Below are 20,322 nucleotides of genomic sequence, written 5' to 3' on the forward strand. Positions count from 1 at the left end.
GAATACTGATAGGAGTCTTTATAGATTCTGCAACTAATATAGTATTGGTGCGTTATAAAAATTTTAGATTTGGATAGAACTGAGATTTATAAACGGAGGGCCAAATTCTGTTCTCAGACACTTGTAACTGAAATCAGCATCTTGCCCTTTTTTTAAAAAATTTATTCTCAGCTAGGCAGCATGTTACAGTGCATATTGCACTAGACCAGGGGTAAGCAACCTATGGCACCCGTGCCAAAGGCAGCACATGAGCTGATTTTCAGTGGCACTCACACTGCCCGGGTCCTGGCCACCGGTCTGGGGGGCTCTGCATTTTAATTTAATTTTAAATGAAGCTTCTTAAACATTTTAAAACCCTTATTTACTTTACATACAACAATAGTTTAGTTATATATTATAGACTTATAGAAAGAGACCTTCTAAAAACTTTAAAATGTATTACTGGCACGCGAAACCTTAAATTAGAGTGAATAAATGAAGACATGGCACACCACTTCTGAAAGGTTGCCGACCCCTGCACTAGACTGAAAGGCAGGAGACTCAGGTTCTGATCCTCAAAGGTATTTAGGCACCTAACTCCCATTGAAATCAATGTAATGTAGGCACCTAAGTATCTTTGAGAGTCCGGGCCTTGGGCTTTATTCCTGTATCTGCCACTGAGTTCCTGGGTGATGCTGAGCAAGTCTCTTAAACTCTCTGAGTGCTAGGTTCTCCACATTTGTAAAATGTAGAGAATAATTCTTATTCACTTTTATAAAGTTATATGAGATCTATGATTTAAAGGTAATATATAAGTGCTAGGTATTATTATTTATTCTAGAACTAAGCCATTGTACATATCCTCATCTGATGCCTTTTCCCCCTTTAATAGCTAAGGTAAGACATGTCTTTCAAATATCTTATAGTAGTACATGCAGTGAGATGACAACTAATATTCAGAATTCCTCTTATATTGTAAGAAGGGAATGTGGTTTTTCGTGAACTCAGTGTTATCCAACGGAATTTGCCCCACAGGATAGGCTATTCCTCTGCAGGACTGTAGGAATTTTAAGAGAGAGGCTCTCTAGAACAGTGTGTCTCTGTATCTTTAAGTTTCACAGAGGGTAATGAAGTTTAATTCATTCTTAAACAAATGATTAGGAGGTAAAGAAAAGAAGGGGTGATACATTTTTAATTAATTTTCTTTTATGGAATCATTTCCTCAAAAATACACCAGTGAATTTTAGGGTAAAATCTTATTGTATATAATCAGCGGATAGTTATAAAGTTGGGTCATTCAGGGGATTTGGGGGGAATGGGTTCAGACAGTCCATGTTAATCGTCAGTGGAAGAGAGATAACCAAGAGTGGGTCAAATGCTGCAATTATATTGTAATGAGGGATTGCTAAAACTAGAGACTGACTCAACCACAACCCCCCAAAATTTGGATAAATTCAAAATCTGAATATTGGAGTGTTCAAGATGCAGATCACCATTTTGCGAAATGAGCCCATCTCTTAATTAAAATTCACCTGCACTTCCACAAATGGATAGCTAACAGAAAGGCTGGTTTTGGTCTCCTCCCAGGTAAATTAAATACAATATAATAAAACCACCTTCCAGCAAATGCAATGTCTCTTCCAACATGTATTACTTTCATATCATTAGGCATCAACAGCAAGAAATAATGGCCTATAATCCAAGCCTTTTATTTTAATAGGAGATAGAGTTTATATCTCAGTTTAATTCAAATTGTTGATTAAGATGATTGGTAGGTTACATTAAACAAATTGTTTTCCTATCCCTGCACAGCAGAGCTGCTCTTTATTGTTACATCAGTTCACATTATCTCTGCCAACCATGGGTAATTGGAGAGGGGCAAACATAACTTTGGAGAAAACAGTTTATCGGGGCTGTACTATTTAACGGTAATAGTTATATCTCAGTGTAGCTAGTATGTCCCACAGAAAGATAGCAAAAGTATCTGATAGTCAGTGTATCAGCTCTGCTTATGCTTATTCGACTGTAGCTCACAAGGGGGTATGTCACCTTTTTTTAATCAGATGGTGGGCTAAATTCTGTACGGTTACACTAGTGTAAATCTGAAGTGGCAGTATTGACTTCAGCTGAGTTACTCCAAATTTTACTCCAGGGCAACCGAGCAGAATTTGCTCCAAAGTGTGTAAAGCACTTTGAATACACTCCAATTGAACTCAAAGGCAAAGCTCCCACGTACCCCAACAATGCAGAATCAGATTTTGTGTTATGATCTCTGGCCTCCCAAAACACGGTGTTAGCTCAGTGTTTATTAATTATTATCTAAATGAATGACTTTACATTAAGGTTAAGACTATTTTTATCCAGAGTTAAAACAAAAGAGCCCAAGCATTCTGTCAGGGTGATTCCCTGTGTTATCTTTCTGCAGTTCAGAATGTGGGCCTCTCCTTTTGGGTCTTCACCCCCTGTTTGAAACCTTGGCAGGCTGAGACTTCTAGCCCTCCCAAAATGTAGGTCCTCCCCAAAGGAAGAGGACATTAGCCAGCTGTTACTATTTCAGGAATGTGACTGGGTAGTGAAGGAAGCACTGCCTGAAAGTAACAACCTACTGTTACACCTCAGCAACTTTCCCAGCCCCCTTTCTACCTCTTACACACACTGCCCTTCCTTTCTTGTTTGTTTCCTTCCGCTAGTGAAAAGCCTGATCATTTCTTGCTGGGATTTTTGTCCAGGCTGCCTTTCGTTTAGGGAGATCCCTGAATCACAGCGCCAGGCTAGATGCCCCCTGCACCCTGCTGCAGAAACTTCTCCACCCTTGAGATCTCACCACTGCCATGAGTGCCATAACACTGCCCCCTTTTGTACCGTGCCATTGATCTAACCTGTCCGAACGTGAACGTCCAGCACTAACACATTGTTGTCCTCCCCTTCTCCCCTACAATACAGAGGCTCCTTCTGCAGGACCCAAGCAAAGCAGGAAAGAAAATTAAATACAAATCTGACCCCCCCCCCCAGCAATCACCCCTCCCCTCCCTGCCCAGCCTCCGAGGGAGCCCCGTGCGCGCCCCGATCCAATGCACAAATGCCACACACACGTTTGTCTCCCAAGCTAGATCAAAGGAAACGGTGAGGTCAGCGCACGGCCGGAACGGGGCAGGCAGGAGGGAGAGGGGAACAGAACCGGAGTTTTCAAAGCCCCAAATCGAATCCATCTGGGAGCACAACACTCGGGGGGGGGGGCGCAATATAGGGATATTTACCTTGGAGGTTTTGCACTCGGATGTCGCTAATCTGCCCGATCAGCTCCTCCCGCTGAAACCAGTCCCACTCGTGCCCTGCCATGGAGGAGCAGGCGGGGTGGGGGCGCACACAGCGCTGCTTGGGAAACGGGGATCCCCCCGAGACACACGCACAACCGGGGTCTGGAGCCGGGAGAGAGGAGAGAGCCGGAGGAGAGGCTGGGGGCGGGGGAGCAGCCGCCGGCTGGGGGGCAGGGAGAGAGGCAAGGGGATCAACAAGGCGCTGCGCACACACAGCAGCGGGGTCCAGCCGAGCCCCCTGCGCACAGGGGAGGGGGCCGGGGAGCCCAGCAGAGCCCCCCGCGGAACAGGGGACAGGGAAAGCCCACAGCGAGGGGGGAGCAGGAGACGGGGGTGGAAGGGAGCCCAGCCGAGGCGCCCACGCCGCTCCCTGCCCCTCTCCGCAAGGGGCCGGCGGGCGGGCGGTCCGCTCTGAGCAGCCCCGGGGCCGGATCAAGTTTTTATGGCTCTCGCTGAAGTCGGAGGTCTCTAAGTTGCATATTGTGATGCCGCCTTGTGTCGCTGAGTTGACGCAGCCGCAGGTTGGGCAGCGGCAGCAGTGGGAAGCGGACACCCGCCCGGAGAGAGGCACCTGGTTAGTATTTACTGGAAAGCAAAGCAGGCGTGGTACACGGACCTGACATCCACACCTTCCAGCCCCCAGGGGCTCCCCGCGCCTCCCCGGGCGGCCAGCCTCTACTTAGTAATGGGCACTGTTACTGTGACCAGATGTCCCGATTTTATAGGGACAGTCCTGATTTTGGGGGGTTTTCTTATATAGGCACCTATTACCCCCCACCCACACTTGCTATCTGGTCACCCTAGGCACTGTTCATAAAAAAGGAAGTGAAAGCCCAGGCTCGGGGAGCTGATATTAACACACCCACGATAAATAAACCCCTGCATGCCTGCGGGACATCGCCGACCAGTGCCGGAAAAACAGCACCGACAGGAAGGATCGGGGAGGAGCGAACGTATGTAACCCTCCAACCTGTAGATACTGCGCATCCAGGGCTGAATCGGACACAGCAGCCACTGGGAAGCAGTAGTTACCCCAACTGGTCTGTTCCAAAAGGGCTTCTTCTGACATCTCTGGGAATAGCCATCAGGACAATCCCTTTACACTGGTCATATGCTGTCTCCTCTCTCCTAAAAATTCTCTTGATCTGTGCCATTTACTTTAAGAACAACGCCCGAGTCTCCACTCCCCCCCCCCCCCCGCCACACACACAGATACTCCACCCGCAGATACACAGAAATCAGAAGGAAAAGACCTTGTACGATCATTTGTGGTCCCGCTCAACACTGGATATTTTACAAAAGTCAGTTTGCTTGCACTGGCAGCCAGGGGACCTGGATGAAATGTAAAGCTCTTTTCTGTTCCAGATGGTGGGGAGGATAGTCCTCTAAAGTAAATTGCACAAATCAAGAGAGATCTGCAGCAGAAAAGGAAGAGAGAGGGAGTGTCAGGCAAAAGAATTTTTCCCGATCAGTATTAAATAATCACCACTGGTAATTAAAATAAATAATTGATATTACAGTTTATTTTTTGTGTTCTATCATCTAGTCTGGTAAGCTTTATTTGTGGTCTGTTGTGACATTTATGGTCTTTTCCTGTCATGCCATGTGGCCCCATATTTGAATCATTATTGGACAAGGAGACATTAGGATTATTGAGGTGTTTAATTACTACAGTGATGGCTGTCATATAAAAACCTAAATAGATAGTAAAAGCATGTACATTTTCTTTATATATAGTCATTTAATCTGTACATTGCATTGTTTTTATTATTTTGCTTTCCTTGGAAATCTACAACATTAAATAATTAAAAAAAAAGGAATTACTAATACAACCAAGTACTACTAGTAGAGTATGATTAGTTGGACTAATAAATGAATTGGGATCTGTAAATTTTAATATCAGTGTATTGGAACTTGCAAATTTAAATATAACTGAACTGGGATCTGCAGGTTGTATCACTTAATACTTTAAAGTGCTTGTGAGATGCCAGATAGAAATTGATGCCATGCTCTCAGGCTGTTTCACCCAGTTCTGGAATGGACTCATAGTGTTCCCAGAGCCGGTCTAACAACTTTTCCTATCCTAAGTAAAAATCAGATGAGGAAAGCGGGGAAGCTAAATTATGAGCACAGCAACCAGTAAGCAAGCTGTTTATCACAAGAAAATACCAAGAAATCGCTCCACACTTGGGCCTAGAATCAGCTCTGACTACTAGCATAATTATTATTTAGATTAGAGTAGGTAAAGACACAGCCTACCCTGAGGAGTTTACAAATGAAAAGGACAAAGAACAGAAGTAGTGTAATAGGGAAAGGGATACATTTTTAATTAATTAAACATCTGACTCATTTCTTGTAGGCATCAGGCAGAAGGGGCTCTTCGGGAAGGATCATGGTAGTGGCCTGGCATAACAGCTCTGGCAAAATACACAGTGTTTAGGGATGCAACTGAAAATAGAGCAGAGATGGTTGTGAGAGCAGTAGATTGGGGCATCAAGGCTAACATAAGTAACTTAATGGAGAGGATAGAGAGTGACACAATAAGGGACATGGTCAGATAAATTGGGAGAGGCAGAGCTAAGTGGGATCTTCAAGGATATGATATTTACTCCTGATATGGCAGCCCAGGGAAGCAGGATTCAGAGCAACATGGTCACTATAGACCCTGATATTTAGCACCAGAAAGTATGTCCCATTCAGATGGGAGAAAAAAAACAGTATTGCCAACCCCAAGTATTGAAAAATCGTGAGTCAGGTCCCAAAAAATTGTGAGAGGGGCTTAAAAACAATGAGATTTTTTTAAAAATAATAAATGTTGGCTTCTTATTTGCCTTTTGCTTTTAATCCTTTAAGGGTCATATTTTCATGTTTTCCCCACACAACCATGAGGGCTAGAAACTTATGTAACCCCTGCTTGCTCAGAGTGGCACTCTGTCCCCCTCTAGTGGTGGCTAGGCTCTCTAGAGCAGTGTTTCTCAAACTTTTGTATTGGTGACCCCTACAGTGGGACCCCTCTTATAAATTAAAAACACATTTTTTATATTTAACACTATTATAAATGCTGGAGGTGAAGCAGGGTTTGGGGTGGAGGCTAACAGCTCGCAACCCCCCATGTAATGACCTTGCGACCCCCTGAGGGGTCATGACCCCCAGTTTGAGAACCCCTGCTCTAGAGATTTATGAGCCTGCTACAGCTGTGGCTAAGAGACATGCATTTTTTAACTCATGCATCTTTTAGCTCATGCAGTAGAGACTTGTGCATTAAGCTCCAGAGATCCCAGGTTTGATCCCCACTGCCGATTCCCCTGAGTGGGTCGGTGTTGCACTTATTTTTTAAAAAATATAAAAGCAGTGTGTCTTCCATAATCACCACTCCAAATATTGTGAGACTCACACTCAAAATCACTGAGAATTTGTGGGAGAGAAAGTCTATGAATGAGCTACATGCTTACTAAACAAGTAAGTGATAACATGCAATGAGGACTGGAATATTTCTTTTAGGCAAATAACCGATGAAGTTTTTAATTAATAAGCTTGATTGCCTTTTGATTTTTAAAGGTAACAGTTTACTGTTTAATTAAATCCCTTGGCTTTTGCTGATTGGCCAGGGCAACACTTTAACCACCCAGGGAAGAATCTGAAGTATAATGTCAGGTTTATTTTAAAAAAAGATGGCACACTGGAAGGTGGGGAGTCTATCAGTTTGTACCGCACCTTGCACAATGGGTTCCTGATCCGTGACTGGGGCTCCTAGGAACTATGATAAATAATATTAACAACAACAACAGGGTGTTCGAGGTGAACTGATGTTACTGAACCTCTTTTCAATTTATTCTGCAGTCTGTGTCTATGCATAATTCAGATATCTGTAAAGTTTATTTGCTTAATATCGGTTACCTGTGGATAAATTGGTGGATTATATTCTGAGTTAAAGATCATTGTCAATATTTAAAGGTGGCCTGATAAGGAAAAAGAAGCAGAGAACTTGCAGCCCAGAGTATGGAAGGGGGTGCGGGGGAGGTCTAAGGTGGTTTAAACCCCCTTTGTGCCTTCCCAGTTCTGGGCTGCTCTATAGCTCCTGCTGTAACATAGTCATCCCTGGGGCAGGGGTGTCTAAGCACTTGTTTACTTGGAAAGTTATTTCAATAGAATGATATTGGCATAGTTAAACCGCTATATTTATATTGGTACAACTTCCCTCGTTGACACACAGACTGTGTCCCTGATAGCTAGTTTGGGGGTGGCTTGTCTGCAGACTGCTGATAGAGCTTTTTAGTGGCTTCTGCATGTTCTATGAGCTCTTGTTGTATGTGATACATATGGGTGACCAGGTCCACTGATGCAGGAACCCAGGAGCTTGTGGGCAACAGAGGGTGGAAGCCATAATTGGGCAGAATGGGCTCTGCCAAATGGAGGCGTGGCCGTGGACCACCTTGTTGTAAGTGAATTTGGCATATGAAAGCAGGGAGACACAGTCCTCCTGGTGGCAATTCAGGAAGCATGGGATGTACTGTTTGAGAATCCACCTGCTTATTGGTCTGTGGATGATATGGAGAGGAGGTGAGGAGTTCTACCTCCAAAAGTTTGAAGAGCTCTTGCCAGAAACGGGAGACAAACATTAGGCCTCAATCCAACACTATGCTGGTCAGTAGTCCGTGGAGCTGCAAGATGTGTTCAAGAAACAGGCAGTTCCAGGGCAGTGGGAACGATGCAAGAGGGGATAAAGTGTGCCATCTTGGTCAGAGATTGACGGCGACCAAAACAACTGTACATCCATAAGAGTGAGGTAGTTTTACTATGAAATCCAGGGTTATAGTAGACCCAGGGAGGGTGCAAGGATGTTTTGTGCCCTAGGCGAAACTTCCACCTTGCGCCCCTCCCCTCCTCGAGCCCTGTGGCAGCTCTCCGCCCTAAGGCGCCCCCCCCCCCCCCCGCCCTGAGGCGCCCCCCACCCGCGGCAGCTCCCACCCTCCGCCCTGAGGCGCCCCCCCCGCAGCAGCTCTCCCCGGCCCGGGGAGCTGCGCGGCAGCTCCCCGCCCCAGCTCACCTCTGCTCCGTCTCCTCCCCGAGCACGCCGTCACTGCTCCACTTCTCCCGCCTCCCAGCCTTGCGGCGCCAATCAGCTGTTTGGCGTCGCAAGCCTGGGAGGGAGAGAAGAAGAGCGGGGCGGCGTGCTCAGGGGAGGAGGTGGAGTAGAGGTGAGCTGGGGCAGGGAGCGGTTCCCCTACATGCCGCCCCCCCCTTACTTGCTGCAGGCGGCCCTCCCCGTGCCCCCCTGCCCCAGCTCCCTCCACCTAAACGCTGATGACAACCGGGGCGGCCAAAGATCCGGCTGCCGCCGAAGGACCCGAAATGCAGCCCCCCAAATGCTAGTGCCTTAGGCGACTGCCTAGGTCGCCTAATGGGTTGCACCAGCCCTGAGTAGACCAGGGGTAAGATGGGATGCATAGGAGCTGAACGAGCCCTGGCTTTAGTTTGGCCCAAATGGCCAGCGAGCTGGGAATCATGCCATTATTCGAGAGTCTGGGCTGGTCATCTGGAACATAAATGCACTCTCACGGTGGAAAATTCCATTCTGCATTTGAAACTCCGAAGCAGGCTTGGTGTCTGCATCACCCAAGGTCTGGCAGGTTTGAGTGGTCAGGGTCGCAAGGCAGCAGGGATTGAATGAGTTAGGTCCATGTCCACTGTTCAAGTTGGCTTAAAGATGGTTGAACATGGTGTCATGCAGGACTCAGCAAGTTTATCTGTGTGTGACAGGCCATCTACCATGCTATTCCTTGCACCTGGGCAGTATGTCACAATGAAATCACATCAGGTCTGGCATTGGTTTCGGTTTTGGGCCAAATGGAGGTACTGCAGATTTTTATGGTACATAAGGACCTGGACTGGAAATTGGGCTCCTTCACAAAAATGAAGCCATTCCTCAAAAGTTGCCTTAATTGCAAGCAGCTCCTTGTCCCAGATGTCATAGTTCCACTTGGCTAGGCTTAGTTTTCTGGATGAGAAAGCAGAAGGGAGGAACTGGCTACTGGGTCTCAATTGTTGGGATAACACTGCTCTTATACTGAAGTTCAGTGCATTGGCCTTCATGATGAAAGGCTTGGTAGGGTCAGGATGGAGAAGGATGGGAGCAGTAGTAAAGACCTTCTTCAGCTGGTCAAAGGTGGAGTGGGCCTCAGGGATCAGACAAACTGGCTCCCCTTCCAGGGGAGTGCTGTAATGGGAGCTACCAGCAATGACCAGGGCATGGGGGGATCATGCCTAGTGGTTGGAGCAGGAGTCAGGCCTAATGGGCAGAGCAGAGGATCAAAACCAAAGACAGTATCATGTACCAAGCTGAAGATCAGAGCCGAGATGAAGTCAGGTGCCAAGCAAGGGGTCAAAGATGGAGACAACATCAGGTACCAAATTGAAGTTCAGTGATGGAGACAGCATCAGGGGTAAAGTGGAGGAGCAGGGGCCTGGAGTAGGGCAGGACAGCAGGAACTGGGAGCAGACGGGCATCTGGGCTGGGCGGACAGGAACCAGGAGTAGGCAGGGAAGCAGGATCCAGGAGCAAGCAGGAATGCAGGGCTCAAGAGTCAGGTAAGCAGGATGGGTCCTTAGCAGCCAGCCAAGGATTTCTCTAGTTGCTCAGACAACTTCCTGTTGTTACTTCATGGTTTATATAGTACTCCTTAGCCAATCGAGGGGCTGGATGTTTCCTCCCAATCAGGAACTTGGAGGTGGGGGAAGGGGGAGAGGGCCTCTGTGTGCTAGCCCTCCCTGGATCCTTCCCTGGCAGACAGTCCTGGCCTGTGTGCTGCCTGGGGACCTGTGGGCCTGGGTTTGAGGCCTGTGATCCCTCACACTACCAGGTGGGAAAACCCCTTGATGAAATGCCAATAAAAGTTGGCAAAACCAAGCAAGCGCTGCATCTCACGCATGTCACTTGGAGCAGACCACTCAGCGATGGCAGACATTTTCCATGGATCCATAGTTTATCCATAGGGAGATATTACATACCCAAGGAATTCAATCATGTTACGATCAAATTCACATTTCTCTAATTTACAATAGAGGTGGTTTTGGCAAAGCCTCTCCAGAATCCAGCATGCATGTTGGTCATGAAGGACCTGGCTCTCAGAAAAGATACAGATGTCATCTAGCTAGATCACTACAAATTGGTCTGATATGTCTCTAAACGCATTGTGGATAAAGTGCTGAAAGGTTGCTGGAGTGTTACATAGACCAAAGGGCATCACCAGGTATTAAAAATGCCCACAGAGTCTGTGGAATGCCATCTTCCATTTATTCCCTACTGGGGTACAGAGCAGGTTGTAGGCCCCACAGAAGTCCAGCTTGGTGAAAATCCTTGCAGAATGAAGTCTCGTGAAAAGTTCATTAGTGAGTGGCAAAGAATATCGGTTCCAAATGATAACCTTATTCAGAGCCTGATAGTCCACTCAAGGGCACAGAGAAGGAAGTTGGGGCACCTGAGTGGGGGGGGGATGTGCGGATGAATGCCTCAGAGTTCAGTCTCAGAGTGCCTCCAACTTGGGCCCAAACAGGGAGTGAATACGGCCAAATAGAATCTAGGGTCTGGTCCACGCTGCCAAAGCTGCAGACTTAACTGAAAACAGCTCAGCAGGTTACCTATCTTGAGCACCCAGACACCCAGTTCACAATGGGATCCAAACCCCAAATAAATCCATTTTACTCTGTATAAAGCTTATACGGGTAAATTCGTAAATTGTTCACTCTCTATATCACTGATAGAGAGATATGCACAGCTGTTTGCTCCCCCAGGTATTAATCACTTACTCTGGGTTTATTAATAAACAAAAGTGATTTTATTAAGTGTAAAAAGTAGGATTTAAGTGGTTTCAAGTAGTAACAGACAGAACAAAGTAAGTCACCAAGCAAAATAAAGCAAAAACACACAAGTCTAAGCCCAATACATTAAGAAACTGATTACAGGTAATATCGCACCCTCAGAGATGTTCCAATAAGCTTCTTTCACAGACTCGACACCTTCTTTCACAGACTAGTCTGGGCCCAATCCTTTACCCTCATACAGTCTTTGTTAGTTCCAGCAGCCCTCTCAAGTAGTAAGCAGGGGTTGTCTCATGACTGGCCCCACTTTGTCCTGCTCACCCCCTTTTATAGGTTTGGCACAAGGCAAGAATCTTTTCTCCCCACCCTTCCTTCTAAATGGAAAAGTACCAGATTTAAGAATGATTTCATTATCAGGTGACATGGTCACATATCACTGTAAGATCCCTAGTCTCCATTCTTCCTGGGTTGGCCCACACATACACAGGAAGGCTTGCAGGTAAATAAACCATTTACAACCAATTGTCCTAGTCAATGGGAGCCATCAAGATTCTAAACCACCATTAATGTTCCACACTTCGCATAATTACAGTAGGACCTCACCGTTATTCTTCATATTTCTAGCTGCAGATACAAGAATGATACATGCATACAAATAGAAGGAATATATTCAGTAGGTTATAACCTTTGTTATGATACCTTACAGGAGACCTTTTGCATAAAGCATATTCCAGTTATATCATATTTACACTCATAAGCATATTTCCATAAAACATATGGAGTGCAACGTCACAGACAGGCAATCATGCCTAGTGGGGTCAGAGCTGGAGTCAGGGACCAGGAGCCAGAGCAAAGGGTCAGACCCGGAGTCAGGAACCAGGAATCACAGCAGAGTCAGACCCGGAGTAAGGAACCGAGCAGGGCTGGAGCAAGCCTAGGAGCGGACAAGGCACAGAGAAATCACAGCTGTGGGCATGTGTGTTGAGGAGTAAAAGATCAGTTGTTGTTGGGCTTTAGAGAACACTTGCTGATTTCCGTGGCCAATTCAGGAGTGGTGGTCAATCAGATGGCCCTGCTGTGGCTCAGCTGTGCTCATAGACTGTCCCGACACAGGGCAGACACAGGAGTCCTCATTCCTGACACGAGCTATGAAACAAAAATGTTTTAAGACTTTCTTTCCAAGTGGGGAGAGATGGCTGTTATACCCCTACAGCCAAAGCCCAACATGCAATGATGACATCCTTGAAAGGGAACTTCTGTGTGAGCACAGATACCCATCAGGTCTTGAATGCAGCAAAGGCCTCTCCTGATCTGTGCCTTAGTTTAGAAGTTAATGGAGTTACACCCGGGATGACATTTTGTCCCACATCGCCACATGATGCTGCAGAAAGGCACAAACCCCTTGTGCAACCTAGTCTCCACCCCATTCCACTCCACCCTGTCCCACCATTCTTCTCCCACGGTCAGAAATTCAACATTCGGGCAATGTGGATGAACCACACTGTGGTAACATTTATGAAAAGTGTTAGTTTGTTAACAATTGGATAGCATTTGTGGAGTTTGCCATGGGTCTCAGCTTGTCATGGGTATGTGGCAGTTTCTTTACAGGACTGCTAGAAAAGTGTCAGGAGTTGCTGCCACCCTGAATATATAAAACTGTGCCTGTCTTCCTAGATTGCTGCAAAGACACAGCCAGTTTGCAGCAATTTAGCAGCAAATGCTAAACTCCCATGTGGGCAGCAACAGCTGCAGGACTGAGTATTTTCTGATGGAAATATGAATTCTGTAACTGGAGAACAGGACCTATTGAACAGGCTTGTATGTGGGCAAGGTGGTATTTCTGCAGATATTATGCATAAATGTGACTGGTGTGACAAACTTGGAGTTTAGAGTAAGGGCTGTGTTTTTTACAGCTATTACTCATTCTCCTGCTGGCCCTTTCTCTGGGGTTCATCTTCTTTTGGGTGTGACATTAAGGTGTGTGTTATTTAAAGCACTGGTGGTGGGGAGGAAGAGGTTCTGCTCTAGCGTGGATGCAGTTTATTTTGTTACTCAGAAGTTTTCAGGCTGCTTGGGGGGGGAAGGCAATAAGTGCTAGTTATATAAAAACTTATTTGAACACTATATACCTGGAGTTGTTTTCACTGGCCCAGATCCTGAAGTCCGCACCCTTTACCGAGGCAAAATCCCTTACTGACTTCAACAAGAGTTGGACTGAGTAAAAACTGTCTAAAGAGTTCAGGATCTTGCCCATTACCCTTTTTTCCTGTGGATCTGTTAGCGATAGCTGCAGTTGGCCAGATCCACACAATGGCTTTACTTACCTGTTTAAACTTTGGCCTGATTTTTGTTGTCACTCGTGTGTGACTGGCTGACCTGATGACCCGCAAGTCTATTTCTTTATGTTCTAGAATGGCGTAGGCATTAGGAATAGGACAAAGGTTGCAAAGCTTAAGGAAGAGAGACCATTTTAAAATATATATTTTTTAGGAATAATATCTTATATGCTACCCTAAAACAAGAACAAGAAATGACAAAGGCATAGGAAATAAGGCCTCAATTTTGAGAGTTGCTGGGTGTCTCCTAGGAGATATTTAAATTCCTCAACCACTGGCTCCCACCATGTCATTTTCAATGTCTTAATCTATCCTGCTTGATCTTAACTTGAAGGGGCACAGACAATCCCAGCAGAAAACAGAGGGCTGACATAATAATTGAGGAAACAGAGGTGATGCATGGGGGGGGGGGTGTGCACATGACTGTGCCCCCCCAGATTTCTGCCAGGGTTTATATGCCCTGCACCTCGCTGCATAGCATCAGAACCTTTAAATAGTGCCCCTCCACTGTCAGCAGTTATATGTTGTCTCTGTGTGGAGGTGAAAGAACCTTGACTGCCTAATGCGTGACCAACACATAGAAATCAAGTGGGTGTGGGGGAGAGGGAACGTATAGTAGGGATTTTAAAAAGATATTTTTGATTCTCTATGGTTCATATTTCTGAGAAGAGCTGTAACTTAGGCCTCTGAAATACTTGTGTCATTAGAAAATACTGTTTCTAGCCATCTTTTAAACAAAGCCAAATATTTAACTTCATTGTCACTCATAAAATCAGAGGACTTGTTTTGCTGGAACAGCCCAATCTTTAACACTGACCAAAACTGGATGCTTCAGTGGAATCTGAAAAAGTCTCACAGTGCATTTATGGGGTATTTCTTACTGACCTCCATGAACAGCTTACGACCTCATCCAGGAGGGTGGTTAGGCATTACAATTTATAACCTGTTTAGTGTAACCACACATGCTATTCTAATAATAATAATAATCCCTAGTTCATATATAGCACATATAGAGCTTTTCATCAGTAGATCTCAAAGGGCTTTAAGTATCTAATCTTTTTTTTTTCTTTTACATTGCAGTTTTGTGCTATTTCTTGGTTTATTCAGTTTGAAACAAAATCTATGAGCCCTGAAACAATATTGTGTCATGGAAAATAACACAGTATATTTTAGTAATAGACTGCAGGAAAGGAGGTTGTGTGTAATTTATGCCTGGCACTTTATTGTAATACAGCAACGTGCACTGGCGTGCTATAGCATTATATGCAAATAAACAATAAGGTTCCTGTTAAACTGCCTGACCTCTGTAACAACACTGCAAATGTTAAGTATTCTCCAAATTGCCTGTCATTCATCTCACTTCAGAGGTAACTCAACCTCTCTCCTGTTTGTTTATTTCTATTTCAAGATATGGGGTCAATTCTGCATCCAATGTCAAAACAACTCATTTGAGAGCAAAAGAGTAAGGAAAAATTCCTTCCTTCCATTACCATAATATTAACTGTTCCTGTAACAAAGATATATATGGATATGGCTGTGGGAGGTGCCCATTATCTGATGACAGTGCTGTCTTGTGAGGAACGTTAGAGGTGAAAGCTGATGGACTCTGACACCTATATTGCTAAATTGGGATTCTGTAGCATAAGATACACTGTGAAATGACTCCATATCCTTCAAAGTTAGGCATTTTCAAGCCATACTTATATTTCAGTCAGTATTTAATTTAGCTTTTCTTCCAGAAACCAGTGTCAAATAATTTTTTTTAAAAAGGAGAAAGAACTGGGATCAAATCCTGCAGTTGCTCCTCAGACAGAACTAACTAGTTAATGGAGAATTTTGCTTTTAACGGCTTTTCACCAGAAAGCTAAGTTATTTTAGCGCATGATCTGGAGGGGTCGTACTAACACAGGGGTTCTCGTGAGGTTATTACATGGGGGGTCACAAGCTTTCAGCCTCCAACCCAAACCCCACTTTGCCTCCAGCATTTATAATGGTGTCAAATATATTAAAAAGTGTTTTTCATTTATTAAGGGGGTCACACTCAGAGGCTTGCTATGTGAAAGGGGTCACCAGTACAAAAAAGTTTGAGAACCACTGTACTAACATGATGTTAACCATGACTTTGCAGCTAATGTAAGTGGCAGTGTAGAAGTCATGGTTAACTCTTATGCTTCCAGTAGTGTTTGCTAGTTGCTACACTGTCAAATACTAGTCCTGTTTAACCTCCTGCTAGGTAACACACAGTTGTGATCTAACATGACCTAATTTTCTGGAGTGAAATCCTGGCCCCACTGAAGCCAGTGGGAGTTTTGCCATTTATTTCAAAGGGGCATGAAGACTTGTCCTACATGAAGACTGATGGCCTGATTCCTCTTTACACTGCTCTGTAAAGGGGTCAATGATGGGGTGTGTGACGAGTTGGATCACAGAAACCCCCTTGGGAGCTGCCACCCGATGTGCAAAGGCTACCCCTGCTTCTGTTTTCCCTGCCAGCTCAGGACTCCAGCACCCTGTCTTGCTGAATTAGACACTCCAGTCCCCTTCAACACAGACCCAGGGTCTGAATCACTTGTCCCAAAGCTGCAAGTTTACCTAAAAACAGCTCACAGGAGTGTGCTTGTCTTTAGCACTCAGATGCCCAACTCCCAATGGGGTCTAAACCCAGATAAATCCGTTTTACCCTGCATAAAGCTTATGCAGGGCAAACTCATAAATTGTTCGCCCTCTATAACACTGATAGAGAGATATGCACAGTTGTTTGCTCCCCCAGGTATTAATACATACTCTGAGCAGATTACTAAACAAAAAGTGATTTTATTAAATACAGACAGTAGGATTTAAGTGGTTCCAAGTAGTAACAGACAGAACAAAGTAAGTCACAAGCAAAATAAAATAAAATGCGCAAATCTATGCCTAATCAAACTAAATACAGATAATCTCACCCTCAGAGATGCTTCAGTAAGTTTTTCTCAGACTGGACACCTTCCAGGCCTGGGCACAATTCTTTCCCCTGGTACAGCTCTTGTTCCAGCTTAGGTGTTAGCTAGGGGATTCTCCATGATGGCTCCTCTCCCTCTCTTTTCTGTTCCACCCCTTTATATATCTTTTGCATAAGGCGGGAACCCTTTGTCCCTCTGGTTTCCACCCCCCCTCACTGGAAAAGCACCAGGTTAAAGATGGATTCCAGTTCAGGATCACATGTCACTGCAAGACTTCATTACTCACTTGCCAGCACACACATATACAGGAAGACTCACAGGTAAATACAGCCATCTGCAGACAATGTGAGTCGTCAAGATTCCAAACCATTCTTAATGGCCCACACTTTACATAATTACAATAGGCCCTCAGAGTTATGTTTTATATTTCTAGTTTTAGATACAAGAGTGGTACATTTCTACAAATAGGATGATCACACTCAGTAGATTATGAGCTTTGTAATGATACCTTACAAGAGACCTTTTGCATGAAGCATATCCCAGTTACATTATATTCACTTATATTTTTATAAAACCATATAGACTGCACAACGTCACAGGGTGTCCATCCACACATGGCCTGAAGGGATAAATTAGGCCAATTAACCTATAGGCCACACCTGTTGAGGAAAGCCAGGGAGTGCTAAAGCCTAATTTTCTGATGAAATCTAGCAGGAGGTGGTCTGGGTTTATGAAGACAGGAAGTTGGCAAAGAAAGGGGCTGTAGGGAAATAGGCTACAGTCACTCCCTGGGAGTAGGGAGATGTGTTTGAGGCAACAGGGTTCAGTAGTCTGTAGTTACTCCCTGGGAAGAGGGAGTTTGAGCTGGTACACATGGGGGGACCAGAAGCTGTAGGAAAGAGTCCAGGGAAGGAACAACAGGGTCTGGGGGAAAGCAGACCACAGTTGCCAGGACTGGAACCCAGAGTAGAGGACGGGCCCAGTTTCCCCTACTGGCCCCTGGGAAAGTGGCGTCATCAGGGCAATACATGAGAAGACTGCCTGAGACTGTTGGTGTGGAAGGACTTTGATACCTTGGAAGGGGAAGACTATAGCGACCTGGCTGACGGGCCAAGCCACGAAGACAGAATACTCTGAATCGCAGGGAATGAGGGAGAGACAGCAGGGCATGTAGAAAGCTGCAGAAGGGTGCATCAGACCTGAGTGAAGCTAATCCCCAGATGCGGCCACAAGGAGGCACCCTACTCACCATGAAGTGTGACTCATCACAGGGCCTTAGCATACGCAAGAATCAAGTCCCGCTAGAAGACTTCAGGATTTGGCCTTTAACTAGGAAAAGCAGCAGAGAATACAGACATTTGCACTTTCAAATGTGGGTGTAACAAGGGCAACCTGTCAAACTGTGTGTGCAGGCTAAGCCCTTGGAGGTCTGTAAACAAACTGGCATTTGTGTATGAATGATCCAGCTACTGTGGGTAGAAATGATGTGTTGCCAATATTTTAACAGGATCCCATTCAAATTCTGCTCTCTCCCCCTGTTCACCTTTAACCTGTGTTAAACTCCATGTCCTACTGATAGATGTGCTGTAGAGAAAAGAGTTGAGGGGTTGGGGAATTTATTTGTTTTCCCCATTTTGACAAAAAAAATTCTTTTAAATAACAAACATCAGCTAAGGAGGGAGATGACACCATTTGGCAAACAAACAATCTTAAGTGCACTCTGATGAAAAGGTTATTTTGTTCTTGAGAAATGGACTGGAACAAATTATTCTTTGCTGTAACATCATTGATTTACACTGGTCCATAGAGCATGTTGATATCGTAGAACAAAGTTCAACTTGCGTAATTTGAAAAGGAGGTGGGGGGGAGGGAAGAAGAGAAGACCTTGTAGGGAGATTCTGGGGTATCCTTTGGAAATTTGGTGAAAATACCCCAACTCTAGGTGAAGTCTGGTATAGTTCAAAGCTGAACTATTTCCTCGTCAGGAATACTCTTAGAAGCTCAAAGGGATAAAAAACATCTCTGGCAGATCTAGCAATCTGTATAGAGAAAATAAGCTCCATCATAGGCAACAAAAATTGCTCAAATTCTACCGTTAATGTAGTGGTGGAATATTAAGCCAAGTCCCTCTATTTTCAACCCATTTTATAATTACTGATATAAAAATGCCTTTCACCAACATAAAAGTCTGCCAAGGAAAACTCACAGCCTCGATGATACGTGGCAGTATCCCTGATTGTCCAGCAGTTGGAATTTTAAGAACTTCTTTGTTGTATTTCCAACATGTCAATACAGTTCATTAGCTTATCAAATGTAATTCAAACAAGGCATTTTATCAAGTATCGGGGGTAGCCGTGTTAGTCTGTATCTACAAAAACAACAAGGAGTCTGGTGGCACCTTAAAGACTAACAGATTTATTTGGGCATAAGCTTTCGTGGGTAAAAACCTCACTTCTTCAGATGCATAGAGTGAAAGTTACAAATGCAGGCATTATATACTGACACATGGAGAGAAGGGAGTTTCTTCGCAAGTGGAGAACCAGTGTTGACAGGGCCAATTCAATCAGGGTGGATGTAGTGAACTCCCAATGATAGATGAGGAGGTGTCAATTCCAGGAGAGGAAAAGCTGCTGCTGTAATGAGCCAGCCACTCCCAGTCCCTATTCAAGCCCAGATTAATGGTGTTAAATTTGCAAATGAATTTTGGTTCTGCTGTTTCTCTTTGAAGTCTGTTTCTGAAGTTTTTTTGTTCAATAATAGTGACTTTTAAATCTGTAATAGAATGACCAGGGAGATTGAAGTGTTCACTTACTGGCTTTTGTATGTTACCATTCCTGATGTCCGATTTGTGTCCATTTATTCTTTTGCGGAGGGACTGTCCGGTTTGGCCAATGTACATGGCAGAGGGGCATTGCTGGAACATGATGGCATATATAACATTAGTAGATGTGCAGGTGAATGAGCCCTTGATGGTGTGGCTGATGTGGTTGGGTCCTCTGATGGTGTCGCCAGAGTAGATATGGGGACAGAGTAGGCAACGAGGTTTGCTACAGGGATTGGTTCCTGGGTTGGTGTTTCTGTGGTGTGGTCTGTAGTTGCTGGTGAGTATTTGCTTCAGGTTGGGGAGTTGTCTGTAAGTGAGGACTGGCCTGTTTCCCAAGGTCTGTGAGAGTGAGGGATCGTCCTTCAGGATAGGTTGTAGATCCTTGATGATGCGCTGGAGAGATTTTAGCTGGGGGCTGTATGTGATGGCCAACTACCAAACAAGGCCACATTTGAAACAGTGTCCTACAGCTGAATGGCATAACAATCAATACTAATTATTATTTGATAATCCGTTACCAGTCCTCTGAGCCCTCCATTCTCCTAAACACACCCATTTTAAACTGCCACACTTTTACTAAGTTCTATGTATACATAAACAAAAGCCTTGTAGTTATTTCCAAGATATACGTCTCTAGAACATTTAGGTTGGTTTTGTTTACTAGTAGATTTGATTAAACAGTTGTGCTTCAGTACCTAAAAATAATATAGGAATATCACGAAAGACTGGTGTAAAATAAAAGGGTGATCATTGTAGTCATTATCCAGAGCACCCTTTTTTTCCCCTCCTAATGCTGATCATATATATAATATTACAGTCATTGGTCCAGATTCAACTTTGATATAACTTCAGTGAAGTCATACATATTCATAGATTCAGCACCACTGTGATCATCTAGTTGGAGGTATAACACAAGCCTTAGAACTTCCTCAAAATTACTAGAGCATATCTTTTATCAGTATATTATGACTGTATCTATACGTAAAGCTTATGCTCTAATAAATTTGTTAGTCTCTAAGGTGCCACAAGTACTCCTGTTCTTTTTGCAGATACAGACTAACACGGCTGCTACTCTGAAACCTGTCATTATGCAAGGCACTGCATTTAGC

General features: G+C 44.7%; 1 protein-coding gene across 1 annotated transcript in view; it reads right to left on the reverse strand.

The window, feature by feature from the left end:
• The window catches only part of CLMN (calmin), a 96,542-nt gene extending 92,692 nt beyond the window's left edge, over positions 1-3,850 (reverse strand). The window contains exon 1 of the mRNA XM_024219345.2: positions 3,237-3,850. Coding sequence (XP_024075113.2) covers positions 3,237-3,318 — 82 coding nt within the window. The 5' untranslated portion in view covers positions 3,319-3,850. The remainder of the gene's footprint in view (positions 1-3,236) is intronic.
• Between the last annotated feature and the right edge of the window lie 16,472 nt (positions 3,851-20,322).

Source organism: Terrapene carolina, unplaced genomic scaffold (assembly GCF_002925995.2).
Source record: "Terrapene carolina triunguis isolate 2854851 unplaced genomic scaffold, T_m_triunguis-2.0 Scaffold96, whole genome shotgun sequence".
Classification (NCBI taxonomy): Eukaryota; Metazoa; Chordata; order Testudines; family Emydidae; genus Terrapene; species Terrapene triunguis.